Source organism: Lonchura striata, chromosome 29, assembly GCF_046129695.1.
Source record: "Lonchura striata isolate bLonStr1 chromosome 29, bLonStr1.mat, whole genome shotgun sequence".
NCBI classification, from domain to species: domain Eukaryota; kingdom Metazoa; phylum Chordata; class Aves; order Passeriformes; family Estrildidae; genus Lonchura; species Lonchura striata.
The window spans coordinates 2,552,309-2,566,235 of NC_134631.1; the positions used below are offsets into that span (position 1 = coordinate 2,552,309).

Sequence of the window (13,927 nt, forward strand, 5' to 3'; positions counted from 1 at the left end):
ATTTTAGGTGTTAATGTTACTGTTGTCCAACCCCAGATCCCCGTGGGCATAACCTCAATCTGGCAACCCTGGGTGCTCTTGGAATGCAAATCCCTTAACCCAGCAGGTTTAATCCTGGATGCTCTTGGGCACGCTTATCCCTCAATCCAGCAGAATTTTTTGGGGCCCCTTATTTTTTCTTTTTTTTTTTTTAATTTTTTTCCCCTGTTTTTCCACTGCCAGGAAAACTTTTGGCTTCTCTCCACGAGGTTCCACTTCTTCCCTAAGACCCAGTCCCAGTTTCCCCGGGGTGGGGGGGATTCTCTCTTTTTTATCACTCCCTTGGTCTCTTTACTGGCCGCTTTTCTCACGAAAAAGACAAAACACAGCATGAGAGACTGCAGCAATCACTCATTCCCCCCTTATCCACCCCATCCCAACAAATACTCACCTGTCCTTTGTCCTTGGGTCTTGGTTCTTCGTGTACACTTTAGTCTCAGGGGCTAATTACCGCGGTTTTAGGTAATCCTTTCCCTTTTTTTTGTTTTATTGTCTCCTTTTGCCCATGGATCATAACTTGTGTCTGTGGTCACACACCAGGGGAACAGAGTGAGGCTGCCTAAATAGGGCAGGACCCGTCTTCCTCACCCTGACTCTCCTCAGGCCCCAGCAGAGAGGTGTTAGAAACCATCTTTGCCACCATAGTTGTGAAAAATGCCAATCACTTGGCCTTGAAAATTTTAATAATAATAACATAGTTATTAAAATACTAATACAATTAGAGTGATAAAAATTTAGAGTTAGGACAATTAAACACAATAAAAACCAAAGACTTAAGGATGTCTGGATGCTCTTGGGAACTTAAGCCACAACATGCATACTTTGTGAACAAAGGGATCACCCTTAAAATTACACTATTGCATATTCATATATCCTTCATGGTTACGCATACATTCTGTTTAAAACAAGACACTCTGACTGTTCTATGACAAGTGTTTCCTTTAATCTCCATGGCGTCTTTGAGTCTGAGCAAGGGGTGAAGAAATTTGCTTCTTCTGATAAGAAAGCCATAATTTCCTATTCACTGGAAGACTTAGGTGTTCTGTGATGGTTACCTCAAAGCGAGTATCTCATGCCTTAAAAGAAAAGCCACATAGATATTTTATGTTTTAACTACTAAAGCTTCATTTTAACTATGAAACTACATTTACCATGCTATTAAAATGTTAATACAGCACTACTAATTAAACTAACATATATGCATTCTTCATGTTGGGTGTCTGCTGGATTTTCCCCGGAAAGGACCCATCTCTGCACAAAGCCACCTTTTTTCATTTCTAAATTAAGTCTTTCTTTCTCTGCCAACTGTGGTTTCTCCACCCCGGCTGCAGCCACTGGTCATTTAAAACTTTAAGAATCGTTTTGTACAAGCACAACTGACTTGATGTATATTTTACATAAGAACGAATTATTCCACAACATATATTAGAATGGGGCTGCAGAGACCCACCTGCAGATCCATGGGGCTGCAGAGACCCACCTGCAGGTCCATGGGGCTGCAGAGACCCACCTGCAGGTCCATGGGGATGCAGAGATCCCCTGCAGGTCCATGGGGCTGCAGAGACCCACCTGCAGGTCCATGGGGATGCAGAGATCCCCTGCAGGTCCATGGGGGTGCAGAGATCCCCTGCAGGTCCATGGGGATGCAGAGATCCCCTGCAGCCCCTGCAGGAGCCGGGCTGGAGCTCGGCGATGCCTGAGAGGAGGCTGTGAGCCCGCGGGCAGAGGGGCCCCGCTGGAGCAGCCTGTCCTGGCAGGACTGAGCCCGTGGCACAGTGACCCACGCTGCAGCACTCGGAGGGGGCTGTGCCCAGGGGATGGACTCCGCTCCGAGAAGTTCCTGGAGAAGTCTCGGCCGGGAGAGAGCGCAGGGTGCAGCAGGGAACGACTCCTGTCCCTGAGCAGAGGGAGAAGCCCCGGGGGATGAGCTGAGCATGGCCCCATTCCCTGTCTCCTGCCCTGCCGGGGGAGGAGGTGCAGCTGGGAGCAGGGAGGCGTGGGGAAAGCTGCATTTAAGGCTCTGCACTGACTTCTCCTGCTCCTGCTCCGAGTCTTTGGAGTTTTCTGCCAGAAATCTCTCCCCTGCCCCACCCACCCACAGGGCTTGGGGCAGGTTTCCCTTTTCGGGGGAAATCAAAGCGAAGCACTGATGCGCTAACGAGGGGCAGGAGAAGTGAGGCTCCTGGGCTTCCCGCAGAGGCGGAGGCACGGGAGGCGCAGGGCCGGGAAAGCCGTGGCGGGAGGCGCGGAGAAGTTTGTTTGTGTGGGCAGCTCAATCCCGGCTCGGCCCGGGCCCGTGCCGGGGCTGTTCCTCATCTCCGGCTTTCCCCTCACGCAGCCCGGGGGCGCCGAGAGCGCGGGGCGAGGCGGGGCCGTGCGCAGAGCCCGCCCCGAGCTCGCTGCCATTGGCCGCCGGTGCCGTCAGTCGCGGTTGCGGCGCGCTGATTGGTGGGAGTGGGGCGCGGCGCGGCCCCGGCGGCGGGCTGAGGGCGGCCGTGGCCGCGCAGCGCCGCCATTGGCCGAGCGGCTGTGCGGGCCCGGCAGCGGCGGCAGCGGCCGGAGCGCGGTGAGGCGGCGGCGGCGGAGCTCGGAGGCGGCCCCGGCGCAGGTGGGAGCCGCGCTGGGCTCTGCGGGGGCTCGGGGCTGGCTGCGGGCGGAGGGGGCGGCAGGGGGCTCCGGCGGCTCGCCGGTGCCGTGTCCGGCCCGTGCCGGCCCCGGGCTGAGGGCGCTGCGGGAGCGGCTGCCCGCGGTCTCCTTCCCGCCGGGGCCGGGCAGGAGCCGCTGCCGGAGCAGCGCTGGCTCGGCCCGGCTGCTGTGGGTAGGACAGAGGGGCTGCCCCGCGGCCGGGAGCGGGCGGGGAAATTCCCGTCGCCGGAGGTTCGTGTGCCCGGAGGAGAGCGAGGAGTCCTGTCAAAGTGACTTTATTGCCGAGCAGGGGCAGAGGCCGTGGGGCATTTGCCGTGCGCTCTCTGCCGTGGCTGTAGTCCGCAGCCTCCTTTTTATCCTCATTTTCCCGGCCGCATCTCCCTCTGCCTTTGCCCACCGGCTGAGTTCCTTGGAAGGTTCCGACTTCCCGATGCGCCTGGAGCCTGTCCTCGTTAATGTGCACCCTCCTTTTGTAGAACAGCCGATATTCATGGCTCTGTTAAGTCTTTGTTCTTCTCCTCGAAGTTCGGGAATGTAGCGGGACTTTGAGCAGCTGTCTGGGTCAATTTGGAACATTTTTGGAACTGATGGTTCCTCCCCTTAACTACAAGTGCCTGGCCCTATCTCCAGGCAGATTCACTCCTTGACTCTGTTTTGTTCTTCCCGGGTCCTCTTTGGTTTGGGGATTATTCTCGGTGTCCTCATTCCCTGTCCTTTTGTAGCCGTTTGTGGATCAGGAGGCCTGGCTGCCACCTGCATGCCCTGGCTCAGCTGCTGGATGAGCTGCACTGCCAAGGTGTGGAGCATGGTAAAAAGATGAGAGTTGCTGCAGCACAGAAGAGGAGAAGCCACATTCGTTTGACCCCTGGTCTGCTGGGGAGCCGGGGAACCATATCCCATTTCCATCCTTTCCATATTTGGACCAATTCATAAAGTGCTCTCCTATTTGCTTTGTTAGCTTTTTTAGCAGTTTTCTCTTGTCATCTCTTTGCCAACATCAGTTTGAGTCACTGAGTTTTCCACAAACTCCTCCTTTTTCTGCTAAGAGATAATCTGATCCCATCCCCTCGTGAAATGTTGTGTTCCTCATTTTAGTGGCTTGGTCGGCAGGAAGTTCAGGAGCTGGAGCTGTCTGGTTGTTTCTTATTCTGAGGACAGCTTTATATCTAATAATGCCATTGAAATGATAAATGGGTTCTCTGTCTCCTGAAATGAATTGGTTCAGGTTCCCAGGGGCTGGTCCATGGTGTTGTAGGATTTGTTCTGGTGGCCCTTCAATGCTTTCCCCCATTTTAGGGTGCTCCCGCAAGCTAGGGTTGCATCAATTGACCGTTTTTTTCTTATTCCATCATCAAATACTTGAATTCCAACTGATTTCCCTAAACCTCTTCTAGCAAAAACCCCAGTGCTCTGATACAGCCTGTACAGCACAGACAGAGGCAGCAGATGTTGGAGTGGGCAGAGGGATGATCCCCCCCGCCTTATTTTAGTGAAGTTTTCCCAACATTCTCCATTTGCTGTTTCCCTTTGCAGCTTCAGCCGTTTCTGTTGCAGAGTCAGAGATCCTCAGCATGGGCTCTGCCTTCAGCTGTGCAGATTCCATCTGTGCAAGCAGGCAGAGCTTGGGGTGAGGGGCAGAGGGAATCAGCCAATTCCTGCCCCAGGCAAGAAGAGCCAGGTACATTGTCCCCACTTTGCCCTGACAGTGTTAATTTGCATTTCTAAAGCTCCTCTCCTGGCTGCCCGTTTATGAGTTTAGGGCTCACTTTTCAATCTCTTCTAGTTTTGGAAAATACAGCCAAGACATGAACATCAAGGAACCCAGACCAAAATTTTGGTTCCTCGAAGAGCATCGCAGAAACATACACGAAAAATTTCCAAGGCAATTCACATTTTTCTCCTTCTCAGAATAAAAACTCATTCTCACATCTCTGATCTGAATGTAACCGCCAATATAGAATTGGGAGTAATACAAAAAATACTCTAATGCTCTAAACTTTGCATTGAAACTGCAGGAAAAAGAAAAACTCCACCCATATGTTTAAGGGACCCTTCAGAGACGTTTTGAGATCATCATCCCTTTGGCCAGGACCCCTCCCTGGCTTTCCCTTTTCTCCCCTCCATGGGTGCCCTGCCATGTTCACTCCCCGAGGATCCCAGGGCACTCACTGATGAGATTTTCAGTGCTCTCTCCCTGCTGACTCTTCACAGACCCCCCTGATGTGTCACTCGTCTGTCTCCTGGTCACTCCCGGGTCCCCAATCAATCCCCGGTGCCGCTGCCAGCCAAGGGAGCCGATCACCCAAAGTGGGTGAGGCACCTTCAGCTACACTCCCTGCCCACCACCCTGGAGAGTGGAAGGAATTCGCGATGAGCCCCAGGGTGTGTGGAAAAATTGACATCAGCAGAGGATTCTGTCCACAAAGCAGACAGAGGAGTCCTGTGAAACTAATTTCATTCCTAAAAATGGGAGAGGCCAAGGGACATTCCCCATGGGATCTCTCCACTTGTTGGAGGACACAGCCTCCTTTTCATCCTAATTCTCCTGGCCACATCTCCCTCTGCTTTCCCCATTGGCTGAAGTACTTGAGAGCTGCAGACTTCCCAATCCACCTATTACATACCCACCGTAATATGCTCCCCACTTTTGTATAGCAAACGATTTTCATGGCTCTGTTAAGGCTTTGTTGTTCTTCTGGAAGTTCATTAATAGAGCAGGACCTTGGCTGAGCAGCAGTCTGTGTCATCAATTGATAGCATTTTCTGAAACAGATGGCTTCTCCTGTCACTTCCTTACATAAAAGTTGTCTGGCCCTATCTCCGAGCAGATTCAGAGCATCTGTTTGTAAAGACACTTTCCTGTTGTTCCTTTCATGGGGTCCCCCGTTTGTGGGACATCCCCCCTGGAGCAGGGTGTCCCCTCTGTGCTGCAGCCCCAGGGCTCGGGCAGAGCTCAGCCAATCAGAGCCCGCGGCGCTGATGACTCACCAGTTGCCAGGCAGACTCGCAGCTCCCCGCGTTCCCCACCTGGACCCACCTGCGCCCCCCCTCGGCCCCATGGCCCCGCGAGGGGAATTTGGGGAGGTGGGAGTGGGGCAGCGCCAAGGCCGGGCCCCCCCGCGCTGTCCTGGCGGGAGCGGCTGCAGTGGGGACCGAGTGCGGGCGGGAGCGGCCGAGAGCCCAGCGCTGCCCCAGCCCGACCTGCCCCAGCTCCATCCCTGCCCCTGAGCTGGGATGCTGTGGGTGTGGGGGGAAGAGGGAGCCGGCAGTGGGTGCTGGGCCTGGGGGCAGGAGGAGAAGGGAAGGAGAAGCAGGCTTGAGGAACAGAATGGTCAAACGATGGATGTGGCAGGAGAAGATGGGATTGTGCAGGAGAAGGAGGAATAGCAGGAGGAAGAGGAGTGTGAGGAAGAGGAGAGACTCAGGAGGAGGAGGAGCAGAAAGAGGAAGCAGCAGAAGGTTCCACCACTCCCTGTGTCTGCAGCTTCCCCCCAGCCCCAGGAGTGCTGCTCCCCCCACATGCAGCAGGTGACTATGGAGGGGGATCCACGATTTTCACAGGGTGAATCTTGGTGTTTCTGATCTTTCTTGGGCTAAATGTTGGTGCTTTGGTTTTATGTGGCAGCTGAATCTTTATGTTTTGGAGAAGGAGGTTTTTGCATAGTTGTGACGTTTGGGGAGTTTTTGATCTGTGTCTTGAAGTTTGTGGGATTTTTGGGCTGAATCTTGGTGTTTTGAAGGTTCTTACGGATACAAGATTCCCAATGATTTCCAGAGATGAACTTGTGCAAGGAGGAACCTCCAGTCCAAGGTGCTCTTCTCTTGTTTTTCCCTCAAACCAGGATTTTTCATTTCCAGGGCGCGGCTGGATGGAGGAGGAGGAAAAGCCACGGAGATGCTGCAGGAGGAGGAGCTGCAAACCCAGCCCAGGGAGCTGCGGGGAGGAAAGAGCCCCCCTGAGCCAGGAAGGCGGGTGGAGATCCAGGCGGAGCTCGGAGCTGGTGAAGAAGCCTCATGGCAGGGAGAAGCCCCACAAGTGCTTGGAATGTGGGAAGGGTTTCAGCTGGAGATCCAGCCTGATCCAGCACCAGAGGATCCACACTGGGGAAAGGCCCTACGAGTGTGGGGAGTGTGGGAAGAGGTTTCAGAGAAGCTCCCATCTCCTCAGACATGAGCAGATTCACACAGAGGAGAGGCCCTTCCGCTGCCCCGACTGCGGGAAGGGCTTCAAGCACAACTCCAGCCTCACTGAGCACCGGCGCATCCACACTGGGGAGAGGCCCTACGAGTGTGGGAAGTGTCAGAAGAGTTTCATGCACATGTCTGGCCTGATCATGCACCAGGTGATCCACACTGGGGAACGGCCCTACGAGTGCTTGGAATGTGGGAAGAGCTTTGGGTGGAGCTCTGCCCTGAGAATACACCAACGCATCCACACTGGGGAGAGGCCCTACGAGTGTCCCCAGTGTGGGAAGAGGTTTCAGACCACCTCCAATCTCCTCGTACATGAGCGGATTCACACAGAGGAGAGGCCCTACCGCTGCCCCGACTGCGGGAAGGGCTTCAAGCAAAACTCCCACCTCACCGTGCACCGGCGCATCCACACGGGGAGAGGCCCTACGAGTGTGGGAAGTGTGGGAAGAGCTTCTCCATGAGCTCTCACTTGACCCAGCACCAACGGAGGCACCGGTAAGGGAAGCCCTGTGAGTGCCATCAGTGAGGGAAGAGCTTGGAGTGAGGGAAGAGAGTGAGGGAAGAGCTTGGTGTGCTGCTGCAGCTCCATCCCCCATGGGAGGATCCGGGCTGGATGATCCCCAGTGACCCCCGTTGGGCAGAGCCCTGGTGTCCCCGTATGGGGAATAAAACAGAGAGTAAAGCAATGGAGCTGATAAAGGGGCCCGATATCTGAGGCCTGACTGAGCAGAAACTGTGGGAGACACAGACACAGTTTCAGTCTCCCTGGGCAAGAAGTGACCAGGCAACATGGTGTGAGACTTTGTGATAAATGTTCCCAGGTTACTGGATGTCTTGAAGAATGTGTAACCAATGGGAAATTGTTACCAAAACCAGCCCTCTATAAGCCCCATACAAGTCAATCCCTGTATAAACACCTGGTACACTCAATAAAATTGGCTTTGGTCTAAACTGGGATGTCCCCGTCTCTCCATGGTGGATAACCCTGTTGTGGGTGATCCCCGTTGGGTGGGGGAAGGTGCTGGAGGGATTTATTTCCCTTCTCCTGGTGCTGCCGTGGTTTGGTTGGTAATAAATTCCCTCCCTGTGCCCAGGCCGGGTCTGTTGTCCCCGTGCCGGTGCTCGGGGCGGGATCTCTCCCGTTCCTTCTCTGCACTGCCGGGCCTCTCCTCAGCCAATGAGAGAACGCGGTGGAGAAGAGTCAGCCAATGAGAGCGAGCGGGGCTGATGACTCACCAGTTGCCGGGCAGACCCGCAGCAGGCAGTGTTCCCCACCTGGACCCGCCCTCCCTGCCCAGGGCCGGCCCCGCCGTGGGGTCCCCCCAAGTCCCTCCCCAGTGCCCCCATGAACTGGGCTGGGTTTAACTGGGAAGCTTTACTGGGAACACTGGGAGCAGGGGGCAGGGGCAGAGTGACAGCAGGGCTGGGGGGACACTCAATCCCCCTTAAAATCACCGTGGATTTGGAGTGGGGGTCCCGGCCAAGCTCAAGGCCACGGGGATCGGCTGCGGCCGCCGGCGGCTCAGGAGCTCTGTGGGCAGAGAAAAGGGGGTGACACCGGGCGGGGGGGGCCCGTGGGCAGCACACACCCTGGGGGAAGGGGGGAGAGGACTCCTGGGATCCCCCTGACCTTGCACAGGTAGAAGCCATGCCCAAGCGCCAGGAAGATGAAGCCCAACACTAAACCCTCAGTGTCTGACAGCATCTTGCTGCATGCAGCATGTCTGGGGGGTTCCGCAGGGATCAGATCCCCTAAAAGCTCTCACAAACACCCCAAGCCCCTCCAAGCACCTTCCCGATCGCTCCCACCCAGCCAGGACCCACTGAAACCTTTCCCCAATCCCTTCCCGGCCTTTCCAGGACCCACCAAAGCCATTCCCATCCCTCTCAGGATCCCACAACCCCCTTTCAGTTGCCCTCCACTGCCCCAGGACCCCCAAACCCTCTTCCAGTCCTTTCCCAGCCCCACCAGGACTCACCCAGACCTCTCCCAGTGTCTTCCCAGTACAGCCAACTTCATCCCAAGCTTCAGTAATCCATCCCCAATCTCCTTCCAGCCCCTCCAGGCTCTCTCCAATCTCTCCCGTCACACCCAGTACCCCCAGACTCCTCCCCAGTTCCCACCAGGACCCCCAGAACCCCATTCCTCCCTCCCCTGTATTCTTCAAACCCATTCTTAGCTCTTCCAAACCCACAACCTTCTCTGCCAGTTGAAACCAGGCTCTCTCCAACTCCCTCCCAGTTGCTCCCAGCACATCCCAGTGGCTGTCCCAGCGCCCCCAATTCCTCCCCTGTACCCCAGTGGTGGCTCAGGGGGTGCTCCAGGCTGACGTGCTGCACCTGGCAGGTGGAGGTGACCCTGGCCCAGGCTGGGGTTTCCAGCAGTACCAGGAGCTGGTGGATCCAGTCCCTGTTGGGGACCACGTCGGTGGCCACCACAGAGAGCTCCTGCTGGCCCTGGAACCACCTCAGCTGGGTGTGGGCAGGGTAGAAATCCACCAAGGAGCAGAGGAGGCGTCCGGGGCCGGGCTGGGAACTCAAGGGCACCAGCGAGACAGACACGCTGGGTGGGGGGCACTGGGAGAGAGGAGGGAGGGTTGGTGTGGCCTTGGGGCAGTCTGGGAATTGACTGGGAGATACTGCGAATGGACTGGGAAGACTGGGGTGGCACCCAGAGAGAGGGGAGGGGATGGGGGGCACAGGGAGAGAGCGTGGAGATCTCGGAGTGAACTGGGGAGGAACTGGGAATGGGCTGGGAAGGAGTGGGAGGGACTGGGGCGGCACTGGGAGGAACTGGGAATGGCTGGGAAGGAGTGGGAGGGACTGGGGCGGCACTGGGAGGAACTGGGAATGGGCTGGGAAGGAGTGGGAGGGACTGGGGCGGCACTGGGAGGAACTGGGAATGGGCTGGGAAGGAGTGAGAGGGACTGGGGCGGCACTGGGAGGAACTGGGAATGAAGCGCGCGGCACTGGGAGGCCGAGTCCAGCGCGGGGCACGCGGCGCTGCGGATCTGCCTGGCAACAGATGAGTCATCAGAGACTCGCGCTCTGATTGGCTGAGAGGCGGCAGCGCCACGCCAGGCTGAGATGGACAGCCGGGAGGCACTGGGAGAGACTGGGATGGACTGGGAGAGTCACGGGGGTCAGTAATTAGTTGGTTGGTCCGTCTTTGGGATGCTACACGCGAGGCTACAATTCTAGATGGCACTGAAGTGAGACATTTGGGATTCCTGTCACATGATCCTGTCATTGATCAAGGAATGATTAGGGGGGCTCACCCTCACAGCCTCTGGGCACGGGTTCTGGAAAGTGTAGCACAAAGGTACCTGTGTGCAGATGATCTTTATATGCAGCAGACTCAGTGGAAGACTATAGAAAACAAGGGATCCAACGTCTGAGAGAAATGGCAGTGGCAGAGATTATCTTCTCAGATGAAATAACAACTAGGAATCCAGGCTTGGTACCATGTACATCTGTGATGTGGCGAAAACCTTTATGGCTTGGGCCACATGAATACGCTTCTGCTTTAGCAATAATGAAGCAGGAGAAGAGGGATGAGACCGTGCTCAATATGGCAAGGAAACTCCAAGCATATGCAGATGCTGTACATGGCCCAACCCATGCCAGAATTGCAGCAGTGCAAACACGTCTGCAGAAATTAGACGATAAGATAGAGGAGAATCATAAGAGACTCGGAGGAGATTAAGGAGGACCTTTTCCAAATCTCAGCAGTACAGATCAGAGGTTCTGGTATCTAACGTAGACGTTCCTCAGATGGTGAGAGAAGGTACACCCCAAGAGCTGAGCTGTGGTTCTTCCTGCGCGACTGCAGAGAAAACATGAGGAGATGGGATGGAAAATCTACTGCTGCTCTGGCACAACGGGTGCATGAATTGAAGGAAGGCAAGACCCAGAGAGGAAGTGCCACCAAAAGGAGAACAGCTCCAGTTGCCCGTAGCCAAACTGCCAGGCATGATGATGATGATGACATGTCCGATCCCCTTGAAGGAACCTCTAAGACATACGCCCAAGGCAAGAAGGATAGCCAGGCTTAGAGGGGCCCTGCCTCTAGCCAGGTAGAGGCGAGGGAAAACCGTGTTTTCTGGACTGTGTGGATTCGCTGGCCTGGCACATCAGAGCCACAAAGATAAAAGGCTTTGGTCGATACTGGTGCACAATGCACGTTAATTCCATCGAGACACGTAGGGGCAGAATCTGTCTCTATCGCCGGTGTGACAGGGGGATCACAGGACTTTACCTTGGTGGAAGCTGATGTAAGTCTGGCAGGAAAGGAGTGGAAGAAACACCCTATTGTGTCTGGCCCAGAGGCCCCATGTATCTTGGGCATAGATTACCTTTGAAGGAGGTATTTTAAAGACCCAAAGGGACTCAGGTGGGCATTTGGGAGAGCAGCTGTAGCGACAGAGGGCATCCAGCAATTGAACACCTTGCCTGGACTGTCTGAGAATCCAACTACAGTAGGACTTCTGAAGGGAGAAGAACAAAAGGTACCAATTGCCACTTCAACAGTGCATCGTCGACAGTACAGAACAACTCGAGATGCTATGGTTCCCATCCATAGGATGATCTGAGAGCTGGAGAGCCAAGGGGTGGTCAGCAAAACCCACTCACCCTTCAACAGCCCCATCTGGCCTGTGCGTAAATCTGAAAGAGAATGGAGATTGACTGTGGACTATCATGCATTGAATGAAGTGACTCCACCGCTGAGCGCTGCTGTGCCGGACATGCTGGAACTCCAGTACGAGCTGGAGTCCAAGGCAGCAAAGTGGTATGCCACTATTGATATTGCCAATGCATTTTTCTTCATCCCTCTGGCAGCAGAATGCAGGCCTCAGTTTGCTTTCACCTGGAGGGGCGTGCAGTACACCTGGAACCGACTGCCCCAGGGGTGGAAGCACAGCCCCACCATCTGCCATGGACTGATCCAGGCTGCACTAGAAAAGGGTGAGGCTCCAGAACATCTACAGTATATTGATGATATCATTGTGTGGGGGAACACAGCAGCAGAAGTGTTTGAGAAAGGAGAGAAAATCATCCGAATCCTCCTGGAAGCTGGTTTTGCCATCAAGAAGAGCAAAGTCAAGGGATCTGCTCGAGAGATCCAGTTTTTGGGAGTGAAGTGGCAAGACGGACGGGGTCAGATTCCTACAGATGTCATCAACAAGATCATGGCGATGTCGCTACCAACCAACAGGAAGGAGACACAAGCTTTCCTAAGTGCCATAGGTTTCTGGAGAATGCAGATTCCTGAGTACAGTCAGATCATGAGCCCTCTTTACCTGGTTACCTGCAAGAAGAACAATTTCCCCTGGGGCCCTGAGCAGCAACAAGCCTTCACCCAGATCAAGCAGGAGATCGCTCATGCTGTAGCCCTTGGCCCAGTCAGGACAGGACCAGAGGTCAAGAATGTGCTCTACTCTGCAGCCGGGAACCATGGGTTGTCCTGGAGCCTTTGGCAGAAAGTGCCTGGTGAGACTCAAGGCCGACCACTGGGATTCTGGAGTCGGAACTACAGAGGGTCCGGAGCCAACTACACTCCCACAGAGAAGGAAATCTTGGCCACCTACGAGGGAGTCCAGGCCACCTCAGAGGTGAGTGGCACGGAAGCACAACTCCTCCTGGCACCCCGACTGCCGGTGCTGGGGTGGATGTTCAGAGGAGAGGTTCCCTCCACCTACCATGCCACCAGAGCTGCATGGAGCAAGTGGATTGCTCTCATCATGCAGCGTGCCCATATGGGTAAACTGAATCACCCTGGGATTTTGGAAATAATTACAAATTGGCCCGAAGGTGAAAGTTTTGGTGTCACAGATGAAGAAGAAGAACCAGTGACATGGGCTGAAGAAGCTCCACCATACAACCAACTGCCAGGAGATGAAACACGCTACGCTCTCTTCACCGACGGTTCCTGTCACATCGTAGGGATGAATCGGAAGTGGAAAGCAGCTGTATGGAGTCCCACACGATGGGTTGCAGAGGCTACTGAAGGAGAAGGTGGATCAAGCCAGCTTGCTGAACTCAAAGCTGTTCAACTGGCCCTGGACATTGCAGAAAGGGAGAAGTGGCCAAAGATCTACCTCTACACTGATTCATGGATGGTAGCCAATGCTCTATGGGGTGGCTGGAGAAGTGGAAAGAGGCTAACTGGCAGTGTAGAGGAAAACCAATTTGGGCTACTGAAGAGTGGAAAGATATTGCTACCTGGGTAGAGAAGCTACCTGTGAAGGTTCTCCATGTAGATGCCCATGTCCCCAGAAGCAGAGCTAATGAAGAGCAGCAAAACAAGCAGCAGGTAGATCAGACTGCAAAAATAGGGGTGTCAAAGACAGACCTCGATTGGGAACACAAGGGAGAGTTGTTCCTAGCACGATGGGCCCATGATGCCCCAGGTCATCAGGGCAGAGATGCCACCTACAAGTGGGCACGAGACCAAGGGGTGGATCTAACCATGAACAGTATTTCTCAGGTGATCCATGACTGTGAGACATGTGCTGCCATCAAACAGGCCAAGCGGGTGAAGCCCCTGTGGTATGGTGGGCAGGGGTCCAAGTACAAGTATGGGGAGGCCTGGCAGATTGACCACATCACACTGCCCCAGACACGCCAAGGCAAGCACTACGTGCTCACCATGTGTAGTAGATAGGGACAGGCGAATGGAAGATTTCGGGATGTGACGGAAAGAAAGACCCCCATCCCCCTCTCACCCTGCAACATGTTATCCATTACCCCAAAGAATGTAACCACACCTAACCCAGTAGTTTTCCACTCCTGACTAACCCTAGAGACCCTACCAACCCCTCCTGACCTAGCAGAGTCCCCCAAGACTATTTAAACCCATGAGATAAGATAATAAACGCTTTCGACCGTCCACCACATTGGTGCCTGCGTGTGTCGCTAGCCCGAGTGGCCCAGGGGAGACTGGGCTGCCGTGCTGTTCCTTGAAACCAGGTCGCCTTGCCTTCCCCTGAAGGCAACATAACTGGTGCCGAAACCCGGGAATAATTCACTCGGGCAGCGGGTGTCGCCT

General features: G+C 54.9%; 1 protein-coding gene across 1 annotated transcript in view; it reads left to right on the top strand.

Moving 5' to 3' along the window:
* Positions 1 to 13,927, top strand: part of LOC144247629 (uncharacterized) — a 391,071-nt gene that overhangs the window by 21,729 nt on the left and 355,415 nt on the right. Inside the window, 1 exon segment of the mRNA XM_077788937.1 lies at positions 6,749 to 7,141. Within this exon segment, the coding sequence (XP_077645063.1) occupies positions 6,749 to 7,141 (393 nt within the window).